The sequence below is a fragment of the Ursus arctos genome, unplaced genomic scaffold (assembly GCF_023065955.2).
Source record: "Ursus arctos isolate Adak ecotype North America unplaced genomic scaffold, UrsArc2.0 scaffold_20, whole genome shotgun sequence".
NCBI lineage: Eukaryota > Metazoa > Chordata > Mammalia > Carnivora > Ursidae > Ursus > Ursus arctos.
In genome coordinates, this window is record NW_026622875.1 from 56508844 (window position 1) to 56525809 (window position 16966).

The 16966-nt window shown below is 37.0% G+C and overlaps 1 protein-coding gene across 1 annotated transcript in view; it reads left to right on the forward strand.

Moving 5' to 3' along the window:
• The window catches only part of TOPAZ1 (testis and ovary specific TOPAZ 1), a 129348-nt gene that overhangs the window by 68706 nt on the left and 43676 nt on the right, over positions 1-16966 (forward strand). The window contains exon 13 of the mRNA XM_057316080.1: positions 2874-2989. Coding sequence (XP_057172063.1) covers positions 2874-2989 — 116 coding nt within the window. The remainder of the gene's footprint in view (positions 1-2873; positions 2990-16966) is intronic.

Genomic DNA, 16966 nt, shown 5'->3' on the forward strand with positions numbered 1-16966 from the left:
CTGGGAATAGAATTTATAAACATATTCCAGTGACTGATAGGCCTTCCCCTTAAATAAATCATTCCAAGTGTTTGAGTTTCTTCCAAATTTTTCCTTGTGGTTGAGTTCCAATTTCAAAGCATTGTGGTCTGAGAATATGCAGGGAATAATTTTAGTCTTTTGGTATTGGTTGAGACCCGTTTTGTGACCCAGAACATGGTCTGTTCTTGAGAATGTTCCATGGGCATTAGAGTAGAATGAGTATTCTATATATATCTATGAGGTCCAACTCGTCAAGTATGGCATTCAAAGCTCTTGTTTCTTTGTTGATCTTCTGCTTTGGTGATCTATCTATTGCTAATAGTGGAGAGTTGAGGTCCCCTACTATTAACGTATTTTTATCTGTATGTCTCTTTATTCTGGTTAAGAGTTGGCTTGTGTATCTAGCTGCTCCCCTGTTGGGGGCATATATATTTATAATTGTCATATCCACTGGTTGGATTTTGGGTGCTGGGAAAATTGGTCAGCTACATGCAAAAGAATGAAACTTGACCACTCTCTCACACCATACACAAAAGATAAGCTCTAAATGGATGAAAGACCTCAATGTGAGACAAGAATCCATCAAAATCCTAGAGGAGAGCATAGGCAGCAACCTCTACAACATCAGCCACAGCAACGTTTTTCATGACACATCTCCAAAGGCAAGTGAAACAAAAGATAAAATGAACTTGTGGGAGTTCATCAAGATAAAAAGCTTTTGCACAGCCAAGGAAATAGTCAAAAAAACTAAGAGGCAGCCCACGGAATGGGAGAAGATATTTGCAAATGATGCTACAGATAAAAGACTGGTATCCAAGATCTACAAAGAACTTCTCAAACTCAATACGCGAGAAACAAATAAACAAATCATAAAATGGCAGAAAATATGAACAGACACTTTTCCAATGATGACGTACAAATGGCTAACAGACACATGAAAAAATGTTCAAAATCATTAGCCATCAGGGAAATTCAAATCAAAACCACACTAAGATACCACCTTATGCCAGTTAGAATGGCAAAAATTGACAAGGTAAGAAACAACAATTGCTGGAGAGGATGTGGAGAAAGGGGATCCCTCCTACATTGTTGGTGGGAATGCAAATTGGTACAGCCACTCTGGAAAACAGAGTGGAGGTCCCTTAAAAAGTTAAAAATTGAGGTACCCTATGATCCAGCCATTGCACTACTGGGTATTTACCCCAAAGATACAGACGTAGTGACGAGAAGGGCCATATGCACCCAATGTTCATAGCAGCATTGTCCACAATAGCTAAATCGTGGAAGGAACCGAGATGCCCTTCAACAGATGAGTGGATTAAGAAGTTGTGGTCCATATATATGATGGAATATTACTCAGCTATCAGAAAGAACGAGTTCTCAACATTTGCTGCAACATGGACGGGACTGGAGGAGATAATGCTAAGTGAAATAAGTCAAGCAGAGAAAGACAATTATCATATGATTTCTCTTACCTATGGAACATAATAACTAGGAAGATCGGTAGGGGAAGATAGGGATAAAGAAAGGGGGGGTAATCAGAAGGGGGAATGAAGCATGAGAGACTATGGACTCTGAGAAACAAACTGAGGGCTTCAGAGGGGAGGGGTTGGGGGAATGGGATAGGCTGGTGATGGGTAGTAAGGAGGGCACGTATTGCATGGTGCACTGGGTGTTATATGCAACTAATGAATCATCGAACTTTACATCAAAAAAATAAAAATAAAAATAATTTTTTAAAAAATTAAATAAATCATTCGAAGCACTCCAGGTGACTTCTTTCTGATTTGTGAAGTCCTCTCTACACCTTAAAGATGATTAAAGAAAACTCTCTTTATCAAAAAGATATGAGTTCATTTATTAACAAAAATAAATACACAGATCAATATATAAGTTCCAAATCATGACTAAAACAAAGAAAGTAGATAGGGAGAAACATGGAGGTTAGGAATTGATTTTTACATTGGCACTAAACAAAAAGAAAGAAGAATTTTTATGGCGTTTTAAAAATATATTAAAACTTGTACTTTTGGATACTTACTGGTATTTAGCACTGCCCAGCCATCCATTTCAGAACAGGCTAATATAAAAAAAAAAACCCTCCCATTTTCTTTAAGGAACAGCATTGGAACCACTCCAGCAGAATGTACAAATATTTCGATGAATACCTCTAGATCCACATTACAAAACTTGACAGAATTACCTGCCTGGAAATTGTTTGAACCAGAAATTACTGATTACCACTAGTAGCTTTAGAAAACCTCAGTTTGAGGGGCACCTGGGTGGCTCAGATTGTTAAGCATCTGCCTTCGGCTTAGGTCATGATCCCAGGGTCCTGGGATCAAGCACCACGTCTGGCTTGTGGCTCAGCGGGGAGTCTGCTTCTCCCTCTGCCTCTTTCCCTGCTCATGCTCTCTTTTTCTGTATCTGTCTCAAATGAATAAATAAAATCTTAAAGAAAAACCAAAAACCTCAGTTTGATACTTCTTAGGAAGTTTACAATCTGGGATGAGATAAAAACACAAGTGCTAGTAGGCTAAAGATGAAATGAGTACCAAACAGGAGGTATGGGTGATAAATTCATTGAGATAACTTAGAAAACAGAATATTCAAGTTTTGATTTCAAACATTATTTTCATTTTCACTTTAAATTCTTGAAGTAGGGTGTCTTACTGTGGTTCTCAAATATTGGAAGAAAATATGCTTCAGGTTTTTTAAGTGAATTTTAATTCTACTTGTCTCCTTGTTTCACTTTTTTCCACCATTCTCATAGTGGTTACATACTGGTTTTCAAATCTCATATTTGTATAAGAATGACTCCTTTTTTTTTTTTTTTTTTTTGTCCTCTACAGTTTGTTGAAGCTGGGATGGTATTTGACCCAGAACATTTTAACTATATTGTCAAGCTCTTATACCAACTACAGGCTTCCCAACAAGAAATAAATGCAGTTCTGGAAATGAAATCCAAGTAAGTAAAGTCATTATAATTAAGGTTAAATTTTATATACATACATGTCATATATGTATTAGGGGCTTATAAAGGATGAAAGCAAAGCACTTATTTATCACTGTTCATATTCCAAACATCTAGATAGTGGCCCACTGTAAGCCTTTCTCCCATCTCTTGGCTATGTCCTAGTCACATTATCATTAGTCGGGCTGTCTCTAGACAGCCCTCCTGGTCAGCCTCACCAAATCTTTCTCTACCTGATTCATCTCAGTTCCTGGCACATCAAGTGTAAAAGGAATCCCTTATCCTCTGTTTCAGAACTAACTTAATTACGCCTGATGCACTCTCTTTGACGTGAATAATTTTTCTTTCTTTCATTTCTTTTCATGTTAGCTAAATAAAATACTTTAATGCCTCTTCTTCATTCTTTCTCTCTCTTGTTCACTTTCTCTTTGTAGCTTATGGGCATCCCAAGGCCTTTTTATTTGGAAACCTATGATAATTATGAGTAGTACCATAATATACCTATATTGAGAAAAAGAAAAGCCATGACTTTTACAGAAATTTTAATTAAACTATTACATACATAGTATTACTAATTGTAAGTATTTAAAGGAACCATAACTTTTCAATGAAATCATTTTTTAAAAAGTACAAATGATATTAACCAACAAAGTCCTTAAGAATGCCTAGAAAGGGAGGAGGAAAAAGATGGTGGAGGATTAGGGGACCGTATTTCAGCTGGATATCTACCAGACTATCCTGAACACCCATGAAATCATCCTGAAACGTAAGAAGATACATCTAGATATCTACAAACAAACATCTCCCGGCGCTGGGTACGAAGGTACGAAGCGGGGTACGAAGTGGGGTACGAAGCGGGGAGCCATGAATCTGCGCACAGATATCGGAAGATAGACGGAAGGGGGAGGGAGCTGCCGTGCTTAGGCGCTGGGAAGCAGAAGCCTCCTGCATTGGGGAGCAGGCTGAACTTGCAGACTGGTAGGCTCCGGGAAACCAGACTGAAACCGGGAGTTTGGGAACATGTGCACGAACCAGACTGAAACTGGGATCTCGGGAGCGCACGTGGGAACCGGGGGTGGCTGGCGGTGTTAGAAGCACAAAGGACAGAGACGTGCTGGCCCTGGGAGTGAGGACTGGGAGAACGGCTGTGGGGCACACAACCCGTGACGCTGCGGGTTTTTAGCAGCACTGACAGAAATGGACTTAGAGTGGCCAGGAGAGCTCAGTGAAAAGCAGACTGCGATCTCTCGGTTCTGAGACGGGCTTGGATATGGTCACTGCTGCTCTGACCCTCTGAAGAGTCACAGAAAGCTACCAGGGAAAGCTGCAGGAGAAGAAAAGCTTGGAAAAACTGGTTCTCACTGTGCCCATCCCCCCCCCACAGGGGACAGGGCAACTCTACCCAAACAGGGTTGCCTGAGTATCAGTGTGGCAGGTCCCTATCCAGAAAGCAGGCTGGAAAAACAAGAAGCCCACATCCCTAAGGTCCCTATAAAACAGGTGCATCATGCTTGGGTCCTGGTCAATAATTTGGGCTGTATATATCCCCGCAACCACACCTCATCAGAATGACAAGGAGGAGGAACCCCAACAAAGGAAAGAAACAGAGACTGAGGCCTCTGCCACAGAACTATTGGATATGGATATAACCAAATTGTCAGAAATGGAGTTCAGAATAACAACGGTTAAGATGATGTGTAGGCTTGAAAAAAATACCAATGAAAATATAGAATATCTAAGGGTGGAAATGAGAATGAATCTGGTGTAAATTAAGAATAGTAAGTTGTGGTCGATATATACAATAAAATATTACTCAGCTATCAGAAAGAACGAGTTCTCAACATTTGTGCAACATGGACAGCACTGGAGGAGATAATGCTAAGTGAAATAAGTCAAGCAGAGAAAGACAATTATCATATGATTTCTCTCATCTATGGAACATAAGAACTAGGAAGATTGGTAGGGGAAGAAAGGGATAAAGAAAGGGGGGGTAATCAGAAGCAGGAATGAAGCATGAGAGACTATGGACTCTGAGAAACAAACTGAGGGCTTCAGAGGGGAGGGGGTTGGGGGAATGGGATAGACTGGTGATGGGTAGTAAGGAGGGCATGTATAGCATGGTGCACTGGGTGTTATACAAAACTAATGAATCATCGAACTTTACATCAGAAACCAGGGATGTACTGTATGGTGACTAACATAATATAATAAAAAAACATTAAAATAAAAAAAAAAGAATGGTATGAATCAAATGGAATCTACACTGGATGCTCTGACGGCCAGGGTTAACGAGGAAGAAGAACCAATTAGTGAGCTATAGGATGAGATGGTAAGAAAGAAAGAGATGTGGCTTAAAAAACTCCACATTCAAAAAAAAAAGACTGGGAGATTATTGACTCAATGAAATCTTCCAGTGTCAGAATCATCGGCATCCCTGAGGGGGTGGAGAAAGAGAGAGGTCTAGAAGAGATATTTCAACAAATTGTAGCTGGGAACTTCCTAATCTGGCAAAGGAAACAAGCATTTGTGTCGAAGAGGCAGAGAGGACCCCTCCCAAGATCAGTGAGAACAGACCAACACCACGTCATATAATAGTACAATTCACAAATCTTAGATCCAAGGATATAATCTTGAAAGCGGCTAGGGGGAAGAGATTCCTCACACACAGAGGGAGGAACATCAGAATAATGTCAGACCTGTCCAGAGGGACCTGACAAACCAGAAAAAGCTGACAAGACATATTCAGAGCACTAGGTGAGAAGAACGTGAAGCCAAGGATACTGTATCCAGCAATGCTGTCATTCAGAATGGATGGAGAGACAAGGACCTTCCAAGACCGGCAGAAACTGAAAGAATATGTGACCACCAAGCCAGCCCTACAAGAAATATTAAGGAGGGGTTCTATAAAAGTAAAAAGACCCCAAGAGTGATAACAGAAATTTACAATCTATAGAAACAAAGACTTCACAGGTAGCATGACATCATTAAAATCATATCTCTCAATAATCACTCTGAATGTAAATGGCCTAAATGCTCCCATAAATGCCACAGGTTTGCAGATTGGATAAAAAGATATGACCCATCCATATGCTGTCTACAAGAGACTCATTTTGAACCTAAAGATACATTCAGACTGAAAGTGAAAGGATGGAAGGAAAGGATTTCACACCAAGGGACCTCAAAAGAAAGCTGGGGTAGCAATTCTCATATCAGACAGATTAGATTTTAAACTAAAGACTGTAGTTAGAGATACAGAAGAACACTATATTATTTTTAAACGGTATATCCAACAAGAGGATCTAACAATTATAGACATCTATGCCCCCAAAAGGGGAGCAACCAGATACACAAGCCAACTCTTAACCAGAATAAAAAGACATATAGATAATAATATGTTAATAGTAGGGGACCTCAACACTCCACTCTCAGCAATAGACAGATCATCTAAGCAGAAAATCAACAAAGAAACAAGAGCTTTGAATGACATACTGGACCAGGTAGACCTCATGGATATAGATAGAACACTACACCCTAGAACAACAGAATACTCAGTCTTTTTGAATGCACATCGAACTTTCTCCAGAATAGACCATATACAAAACAGGTCTCAACCAATACTAAAATACTGAGATTATTCCCTGCATATTCTCAGACCACAATGCTTTGAAACTGGAACTCAGTCCCAATGAAAAATTTGGAAGAAACTCAAAGACCTCGAAACTAAGAACCATCCTGCTTAAGAATGATTGGGTAAACCAGGAAATTATTGAAGAATGAAGCAATTTATGGAAACCAATGAGACGAAAACACATCAGTCCAAAACCTATGGGACACTGCAAAGGTGGTCCTTAGGGAGAAATACATAGCCATCTAAGACTCACTCAAAAGACTAGAAAAAATCTAAAATGCAGTCTTTATATTCTAACCTTAGGAACCTGGGGATTGAACAGAAGAACAGGTCAAACCCACGATGAAAAGACGATTGATTAAGATTAGAGCAGAGATCAATGAATTAGAAACCAGGAGAACAGTAGAGCAAATCAACAAAACTAGAAACTTGTTCTTTGAAAGAATTAGTAAGATCGATAAGCCACTGGCCAGACTTATTCAAAAGAATAGAGAAAGGACCCAAATTAATAAAATTATGAAAGAAAGGGGAGAGATCATGACTAACACCAAGGAAATAGAAACAATCATTAGAAACTATTAACAACTATATGCCAATAAATTAAACAACCTGGAAGAAATGGATGCCTTCCTGGAAACCTATAAACTACCAAGACCGAAACAGGAGGAAATTGATTATCTAAACAGACCGATTAATCATGAAGAGATTGAATTAGTGATCAAAAACCTTCCAAAAAACAGGAGTCCAGGGCCTGATGGATTTCCTGGGGAATTCTACCAAACATTCAAAGAAGAAATGATACCTATTCTCCTGAAGCTGTTTCAAAAAATAGAAACAGAAGGAAAACTACCAAACTCATTCTATGAGACCAGTATTACCTTGATCCCCAAACCAGGCAAAGACCCCATCAAAAAAGAGAATTACAGACCGATCTCCCTGATGAATATGGATGCCAAAATTCTCAACAATATCCTACCTAATGGGATCCAACAGTATATTAAAAGGATTATCCATCACGACCAAGTGGAATTCATCCCTGGGACGCAAGGGCAGTTCAACATTCGCAAATTGATCAGTGTAATAGATCATACTTAGAAGAGACAAGAACCATATGATCCTTTCAATTGATGCAGAAAAAGCATTTGACAAAACACAGCATCCTTTCCTGATTAAAACACTTCAGAGTGTAGGGATAGGAGGTACATTCCTCAATTTAAAAAACCATCTATGAAAAGCCCACAACGAATATCGTTCTCAATGGGGAAAAGCTGAAAGCCTTCCCCTTGAGATTAGGTACATAACAAGGATACCCACTCTTGCCGTTATTGTTCAACAGAGTACTGGAAGTCCTAGCAACAGCAATGAGACAATAAAAAAGAATAAAAGGTATTCAGATTGGCAAAGAGGAAGTCAAACTCTCTTTGCAGATGACATAATGCTTTATATAGAAAACCCAAAACACTCCACCCCCAAATTACTAGAACTCCTACAACAATTCAGTAATGTGGCAGGATAAAAAAATCAATGCTCAGAAATCAGTTGCATTTCTATACAAAAACAATGAGACTGAAGAAAGAGCAATTAGGGAATTGATTCCATTTACAATAGCACCAAAAACCATAAGATATCTCGGAACAAACTTTACCAGAGAGGTAAAGGATCTGTACTCTAGAAACTACAGAACACTGATGAAGAAGACACAAAAAGATGGAAAAACATCCCATGCTCATGGATGGGAAGAATTAACATAGTTAAAATGTGTATGCTACCCAGAGCAACCTACACTTTCAACGCCATCCCAGTCAAAATACCAATGACATTTTTCAAAGAGCTGGAACAAACAATCCTAAAATTTGTGTGGCACCAGAAAAGACCCCAAATTGCCAAGGAAATGTTGAAAAAGAAAAACAAAGTTGGGGGCATCAGAATGCCGGATTTCGAGCTGTACTACAAAGTTGTGATCATCAAGACAGCATGGTACTGGCACAAAAACATACACGTGGGCCAATGGAACAGAATAGAGACTCCAGAAGTGAACTTTCGACCTTATGGTCAACTAATCTTTGACAATGGAGGAAAAAATATCCAGTGGAAAAAAGCCACTCTCTTCAATAAATGGTGCTCAGAAAATTGGACAGCTATATACAAAAGAATGAAACTTGACCACTCTCTCACACAATATACAAAGACAAACTCCAAATGGATGAAAGACCTCAATGTGAGACAGGAATCCATCAAAATCATAGAGGAGAACATAGGCTGTAAACCTCTTTGACATCGGCCACAGCAGCTTCTTTCATGACACGTCTCCAAAGGCAAGGGAAACAGAAGAAGAAATGAGCTTTTGGGACTTCATCAAGATAAAGTTTCTGCACAGCAAAGGAAACAGTCCTCAAAACAAAGAGACAACCCTCAGAATGGGAGAAGATATTTGCCAATGACACTACAGATAAAAGGCAAGATCTATAAGGAACTTCTGAAACTCAGCACATGAGAAGCAAATAATCAAATCAAAAAATGGACAGAAGATAGGAACAGACACTTTTCCAATGAAGACATACAAATGGCTAACAAACACATGAAAAAATATTCAACATCATTAGTCATCAGGGAAATTCAAATCAAAGCCACTTTGAGATACCACTTAACACCGGTTTGAATGGCAAAAATGGACAAGGCAAGAAACAACAAATGTTGGAGTGGATGTGGAGAAAGGGGAGCCCTCTTACACTGTTGGTGGGAATGCAAGTTGGTACAGCCCCTTTGGAAAACAATGTGGAGGTCCCTTAAAAGTTAAAAATTGAGCTACCCTGTGATCCAGCAATTGCACTACTGGGTATTTACCCCAAAGATACAGACGTAGTGAAGAGAAGGGCCATATGCACCTCAATGTTCATAGCAGCATTGTCCACAATAGCTAAACTGTGGAAGGAGCCGAGATGCCCTTCATCAGATGACTGGATTAAGAAGATGTGGTCCATCTATACAATGGAATATTACTCAGCCATCAGAAAGAACAATTACACAACATTTGTAGCAACATGGACAGGACTGAAGGAGATTATGCTAAGTGAAATAAGTCAAGCAGAGAAAGACAATTATCATATGTTTTCAATCATTTATGGAACATAAGAAATAGGAAGATCACTAGGAGAAGGAAGGGAAGAATTAAGGGGGGGGGTAAACAGAAGGGGGAATGAACCATGAGAGAGTGTGGACTCTGGGAAACAAACTGAGGGCTTCAGAGGGGAGGGGTGTGGGGGATTGGGCTAGGCAGGTGATGGGTATTAAGGAGGGCATGTATTGCATGGTGCACTGGGTGTTATACGCAAATAATGAATCATAGAACATTGCATCAAAAACTAATGATACAAACTGAGGGCTTCAGAGGGGAAGGGGATGGGGGATTGGGATAGGCCGGTGATGGGTATTAAGGAGGGCACGTATTGCATTGAGCACTGGGTGTTATACGCAAACAATGAATCATGGAACACTACATCAAAAACTAATGATGTATTGTATGGTGACTAACATAATAAAAAATTTTTTAAAAAATGCCTAGAAAGCTCCTTCATACAGTTTCTGTTGTCATCTCACCTCTCATTATCTTCTGATACAGAGGTTTTCAGACTTCTTGGTTCGTAGTGTCCATAGGCCGAAAGAAGTCCATTGATGGCTTTATTTATTAAGTTTTTAGATCAAAACAAGTTGATAGTAGGTATTTGATGGTACTTGACAGAAGGTGCTTTGGAAATTTAAAATAAGCTATGGAGTTCCTGTGAATTCGCTCTAGTGCCCTGGATGTCATGGGACACAGTTAAGGAATTGCAGTGATTCTACTGAGTGATCCTGCTTCCCTTGAAGCACCAGCATTGAAGATATATTTGACTTTTTCAAGTCCTATGAATTTTTTCATTTCTTTAACTAATTATAACATTTAGGTTGTTTATAAAAATTATCCTACTATTTAGGTTAAATAGATTGTTGAGACTACCTAGGAAATATTTTTTTTGTGAAAAAAATGCAATTTGTCTAGCACAGAGCTCAGGGATATAATCCATTTATAATAACTATAGTACATCGATATTTTCTTCCAAACATTAAGTCATTCTTCTTCTGATCCATATGCTAACAAGTTGGCATTTTGGACAGTGGCAGCTATGACAGAGAGCTCAAATGGCTAGTAGATGTTCCTCCCGTCAGATGGAGTAGCTTTTGAAACAAGGGAAGTGTGTACCTCTAGGTGCAAGAGGAGCAGCACTACCCTTGTGTCCAGGACAGCTATACAACTCCACCCTTCAGGCAACGATTGGGAGAAGGATCTCGGTATAGGAAGGCTCCAGCACAAATCAGCCTTAGTTTTCAAATTTTCAAATTGACATGATCACACAAATATTTTTGTAGCTTATTTTACAACCCCTAATTTTGAAAACTGTATCCTTATACACTCTGCTTCTCCTTCCTGTGCTCCCACTTCAAAAGAATTATCTAGTATTTTCAAGAGGAATTAACATTGGTGGCCTGTTTGATGAAGGACAGACTAGGATAATAACTGTGGGTAGCTAAGGGATATGGCTTGTGTTTAGGGATGTGGACCCGACCTCAATGCAAAAGGAAAAAAAATAGTATTTATCATTTTATGTTTGAATTTTCCTGACCCCCTTTGAAATAATTATCCTTTTCTGGGTAGGGAAAGTTTTAATGAACACTCATACTTTGATTTTGATTATACTTTTTTATTAGGTAGTTTGTAGTTCATTAGAAAGGCTTTCACATTCACAAAGAATTCGAACATATTCAGGGTATCAGTGAGAATTCAGGTGTGTCTGTAATCTAGGACATTTATCATACATTTAATGACTTTAAAATTTTTTTATTTTGAAACAATTTTAGATTTACAGAATGTTGCAAAAATTAGTATAGAGACTTCCCATGCATCCTTCACCTATCTTCCTTTCATGTTAACATCCTACATAGTAATAGCACAGTTATTAAAACCAAGAAATCAGCTGTCATAAAATCCAATTAATTGGACATTTCATCGGCTCCTAGGAGGAGTTACGTGTTGCCAGCATATCTTATTACTGATTATGTTCACCTTGATAACTTAGTTAAAAATGTTATCTGCCAGTTTTCTACACTGTAAAGTTACTGTTTGTCCCTTTATAATTGATATTTTGGGCAAGAGACTTTATACATTATCCTGTTTTTCCTCAAACCTTTATACCTTAATTTTAATATTCATCAGGGGATCTTTCCTGCAAGTTACTACTGTGGTATTTGCCCAGTGGTGATTCTGAATTTTCCCTATTTCTTCTACGTTTGTTAATTGGAATTTTGAGTAAAGAAGAGCTTTCCTTTCTCCATTTACTTATTTATTCATTTATATCAATATGAACTCAGGTATTTATTTTATCTTATGGGTTATATATAATCTAATACTATTATTATTTTCTTGCTCAGACTCTTCTAGATTTGACCTTTGAAAGTCCTTCAGGGTAGTTCCTACATTCTTTCCTCATGTACTATTAATTTTTCTACCATTTTCTTATTTTTTGGAGCCACAGAGTTGTTTTAAGTTTCATGTTCTCTTTACACCACCCCAACATTGGGAACAACCACGGAGCTTCTCCAAGGAGTTCTGGTTCCTTTAATTGGAGAATGGTATTTGAAAACCAAGATCTAAATGAGCTAATTGCTGCCAGAGCATCACTGCAGCCAGGTCTTCTCAGTGCACAGGGCTAAGAAATTTATGCATTATATAGGTATATAAAATATGTAAGTAAAAAATACGTATAGGAAATATATGAATGTATATATATACAGAAAACACACATACACAAAAATATATTTTTGTATTTGTATGTATATTAAAAAATTAGTCCATACTGACAGCTCGATTCTAATCCAACACCACAGGGTCATTTTAGCCTTCCCTTTTTTAAATTTATAAATTCTTTCTCTGACAGCAAGAAATATGACTTTCATTACCTACATGTTTATTCATTTATCTATCCCACTATCCAAAAGTGGTGTCAGAACTGCTAACCCATACCCCTGTGAAAAAAATTTAGAGTATAGTATTAGTATAAAGGTATTTTCTTCTTTAGCCTTACAGTATTCAGCCAAAATAGTATTTCCTAAGTTACTTAGGTTAGTTCTTTTCTTTTCCCCACTCCTATTCAGTGTGGTTAGGTTTATTCATTACTGTTTCCTTTATATTTTGAATTCTTCCAAATCCTGCTTTTAATTATTTATTTAGGGAGGTATATGAAACATTACTGTTCTAAGAGTCAAAGCAATACTAAAACATATGCAATGAGAAGTGTCATCCTTCTTATCCCTACTGTCCCATTTCCATTCCCTCCACTTTTTACTTCTTTTCCAACTACTGGAGGTAGCCAGTCTTTTAGTTTCTAGTTTACCACTCTCAATGAGCAAATACACACACACACACACACACACACAGAGATATACATATATACATACATGCATACACACATATATATTTACTTCTTTCTTACATAAAGTATATCAGTCAATAAATATTATTTTCAACTTTGCTTTTTTCATTAAAACATAACACCCAGTGCTCTATGCAATATGTACCCTCCTTAATACCGTTCACCGGGCTAGCCCATCCCCCACCCACCTCTCTTCTAAAACCCTCAGTTTGTTTTCTGGAGTCCATAGTCTCTCATGGTTCATCTCCCCTTCTATTTTCTCCCCCTTCATTTTTCCCTTCCTTCTCCTAACGATCTCCCTGCTATCCCTTATGTTCCACAAATAAGTGAAACCATATGATAATTGTCTTTCTCTGCTTGACTTATTTCATTTAGCACAATCTCCTCCAGTTCCATCCATGTTGATGAGAATGTTGGGTAATCATCCTTTCTGATAGCTGAGTAATATTCCACTGTATATATGGACCACATCTTCTTTATCCATTCATCTGTTGTCATTCTTTTTTTATAACTGCAAAGTACTTCATTGTGTGGATATACTATAAGTTATTCAATCAACGTATGGGTATTTAAGTTGTCTCCAATATTTGGCCGTAAAAATAATGCTGCAGTGAATAACCTTGGATATATGTATTTTTGTATTGTTGGAAGTATATTTTTAAGATACATTTCTATAATTGGGATTACTTGGTCAAAAGATCAGTGCATTAGAGCAACCACTAAACAATTATACAAAGTACTCAAAAAGCTATAGCTAACCAAAATATAATTCTAAAAATATCCAAAGTAACCCCAAAGGAAGGTCAGGAAGGGGAAACAGAGAACAGATAATAAAATGGCAGACTTAAGTTCTAGCATATCAGTAATCACTTCAAATGTAAATGTTCTAATTATAATTAAAGGGCAGTGATTGGCAAAGTAGATATGAACGCATGATCCAACTATTTGCTATCTACAAGAAATTCACTTCCATTATAGATATAGGTAGGTTGAAAGTCAAAGGATGGAAAGCAATATACCATGCAAATGTTAATTTTAAAAAGAATGTGAATGGCTATATAAATATCAGATAGGATACACTTCAGAGCAAAGAAAACTACCAAAGGGGAACACTGTATAATGATAAAATGGTCAATACACCAAGGATACTTAGCAATCCTAAATGTATATGCAGAAGACAACAGAGCTTCAAAATATATGAAGCAAAACTGATAGAACTGAACAGATAAAATAGACAAATCTATAACTTTAGTTGGAGACACTATAAAATCAAATTACCAAAGAAGATAGCAAAAAAGGAGCAAAGGAACTACAAAATGAAAACAATTTAACAGAATGTCAGTACTGAGTCCTTGCCTATCAATATTACTTTAATGTGACTAGATTAAATTCTCTAATTAGAAGAGTGTGTGAATGGATTAAAATATAAGACCCAGCTATATGCTGCCTTCAAGAGACTTAACTTCAGCCATAAAGACACACTTATGCTGAAAGTGAAGGGATGAAAAAAGCTATTCCATGCAAATGGAAGCCAAAAGAGGGCAGGCTATAGTTTTATCAGAAAAACTACACTTTAAGTAACAAGAGACATGGTCATTATATAATGTGAAGGAGTCAGTTCATCAAGAGGATATAACAATTGTAAATATATATATTTATATAATTATATATATACAATAATTGTAAATATATATGTGTACCCAATATCAGAGCAGCTTAATATGAAATATCAAATATCAATATCAAAGCAAATCTTAACAGATCTGATGGGAGAAATAGAAACCAGTGTAATAAAAATACCCACTTCCAACAATGCATATATCATCCCGCAGAAAATCAGTAAAGAAACGTGTGAATGGATCTAACACACATATACAAAACTATTCCATCCAACAGAACAGAATATATTTTTTCTCATGCACACTCAGAGCATTCTCAGACTAGATCATATGTTAGTTCACAAAACAAGTCAAAAAATTTAAGAATATGGAATCAAGTATCTTTCTTGATCAATATGAAACTAGAAATCAATAACAGGAGGAAAACTGGAAAATACACAAATATGTGGAAATTAAACAACATACTCCTGAACAACTAGTGAGTCAAAGAAGAAATCAAAAGAGAAGTAAAAGGAAATCTTGGACAAATAAAAATGGAAACACAACATACCAAAATCTATGGGATACAGCAAAAGCAGTTCTAAGACATTTATAGTGATAAATGCCTACATTAAGAAAAAAGGGGGATCTCAAACCTAACTGTATGTACACCTCAAGGAACTAGAAAAAAGAAGAACAAACTGAGTTAGGGTTAATAGAAGGAAGGAAATAAAGATTAGAGCAGAAATAGAGACTAGAGAAACAACAGAAAAGAAAGCAAAACTGGTTGGTTGGTTTTTTGAAAAGATAACATTGACAAACCTTTAACTACACTAAGGAAAAAAGAGGGCTCACATAAATCAGAAATGAAAGAGGAGACATTACAACTGACAGCACAGAAATACAAAAGCTCTTAGAAGACTACTATGAACAATTACACACCAAATAATTGGACAATCTAGAAGAATTGAATAAATTCCTAGAAATATACAACCTACCAAGTTTGAATCATGAAAAAATGGAAAAATTGAACAGACCAGTATTGACTAAGGAGACTGAATCAGTAAAATAAAACAACACAAAACAAAATTTTTTAAAAAAAGCAACTCCCCATAAAGAAAAGCCCAGGAATAGATGGCTTCACTGATAAATTTTACCAAACAGTTAAGGAAGAATTAATACAAATTCTTCTCAAAGCCTTCCAAAAAATTGAAGATGAGAGGACACTTCCAGACTTCTTTACAAGTCCAGCACTGCTCTGATACCAAAGTCCAACAAGGATACTACAAAAATTGAAAATCATAGTACGGTATTCCTGATGAACATAGATACAAAAATTCTCAACAAAATATTAGTAAACCAAATATCCCTGGGATACAATAACGGTTTTAACATGTGCAAAACAATAAATATGATATTAGCACATTAACAGAAAGGATAGATATCAAATGATTCAATAGATGCAGATAAAGCATTTGACAAAATTTAACATCCTTTTGTGATAAAAACTCTCAACACATTAGGTATACAAAGAATGTACTTCACTATAATAATGGCCATATATGACAAACCCATAGTTGACATCATACTTAACAGTAAAAAAGCTGATATATTTTCCTCTGAGGTCAGGAACAAGGAAATGATGCCTACTGTCACCCCTTCTGTTCAGCGTAATGCTAGAAGTCCTAGCCAGAGCAATTAGGTGAGAAAAAGAAATGAGACATTCAAATTAGAAAGAAAGAATTAAAATAGTCTCCGTTTGCAGATAACATGATCCTACATACAGAAAACCTTAAAGACTCAACCAAAACCTGTTAGAACTAATAAATGAAGTATTTTTAATAAAGTTGCAGGATACAATATTGACATACAAAAATCAGTTGCATCTTGAAAAAGCATTTGACAAAGTACAACATCCATTTGTGATAAAAACCCTCCACAAAGTAGGGTTACAAAGAATGTACCTCAACATAATAAAGGTTATATCACAAAAAACCCACACCTAATATCATCCTCAATGGGGAAAAACAGAGCTATTCCTCTACTGTCAGGAAAAAGTCAGTGATGTCCACTCTCACCACTGTTATTTAACATAGTATTGGAAGTCCTAGCCACAGCAATCAGAAAACAAAAAGAAATAAAAGACATTCAAATTGGCAAGGAAGAAGTCAAACATTAGCCGTTTGCAGATGACATGATCCTGTATGTAGAAAACCCAAAAGACTCCAACGAAAAATTCCTAGAACTGATACGTGAATTCAGTAAAGTCACAGGATACAAA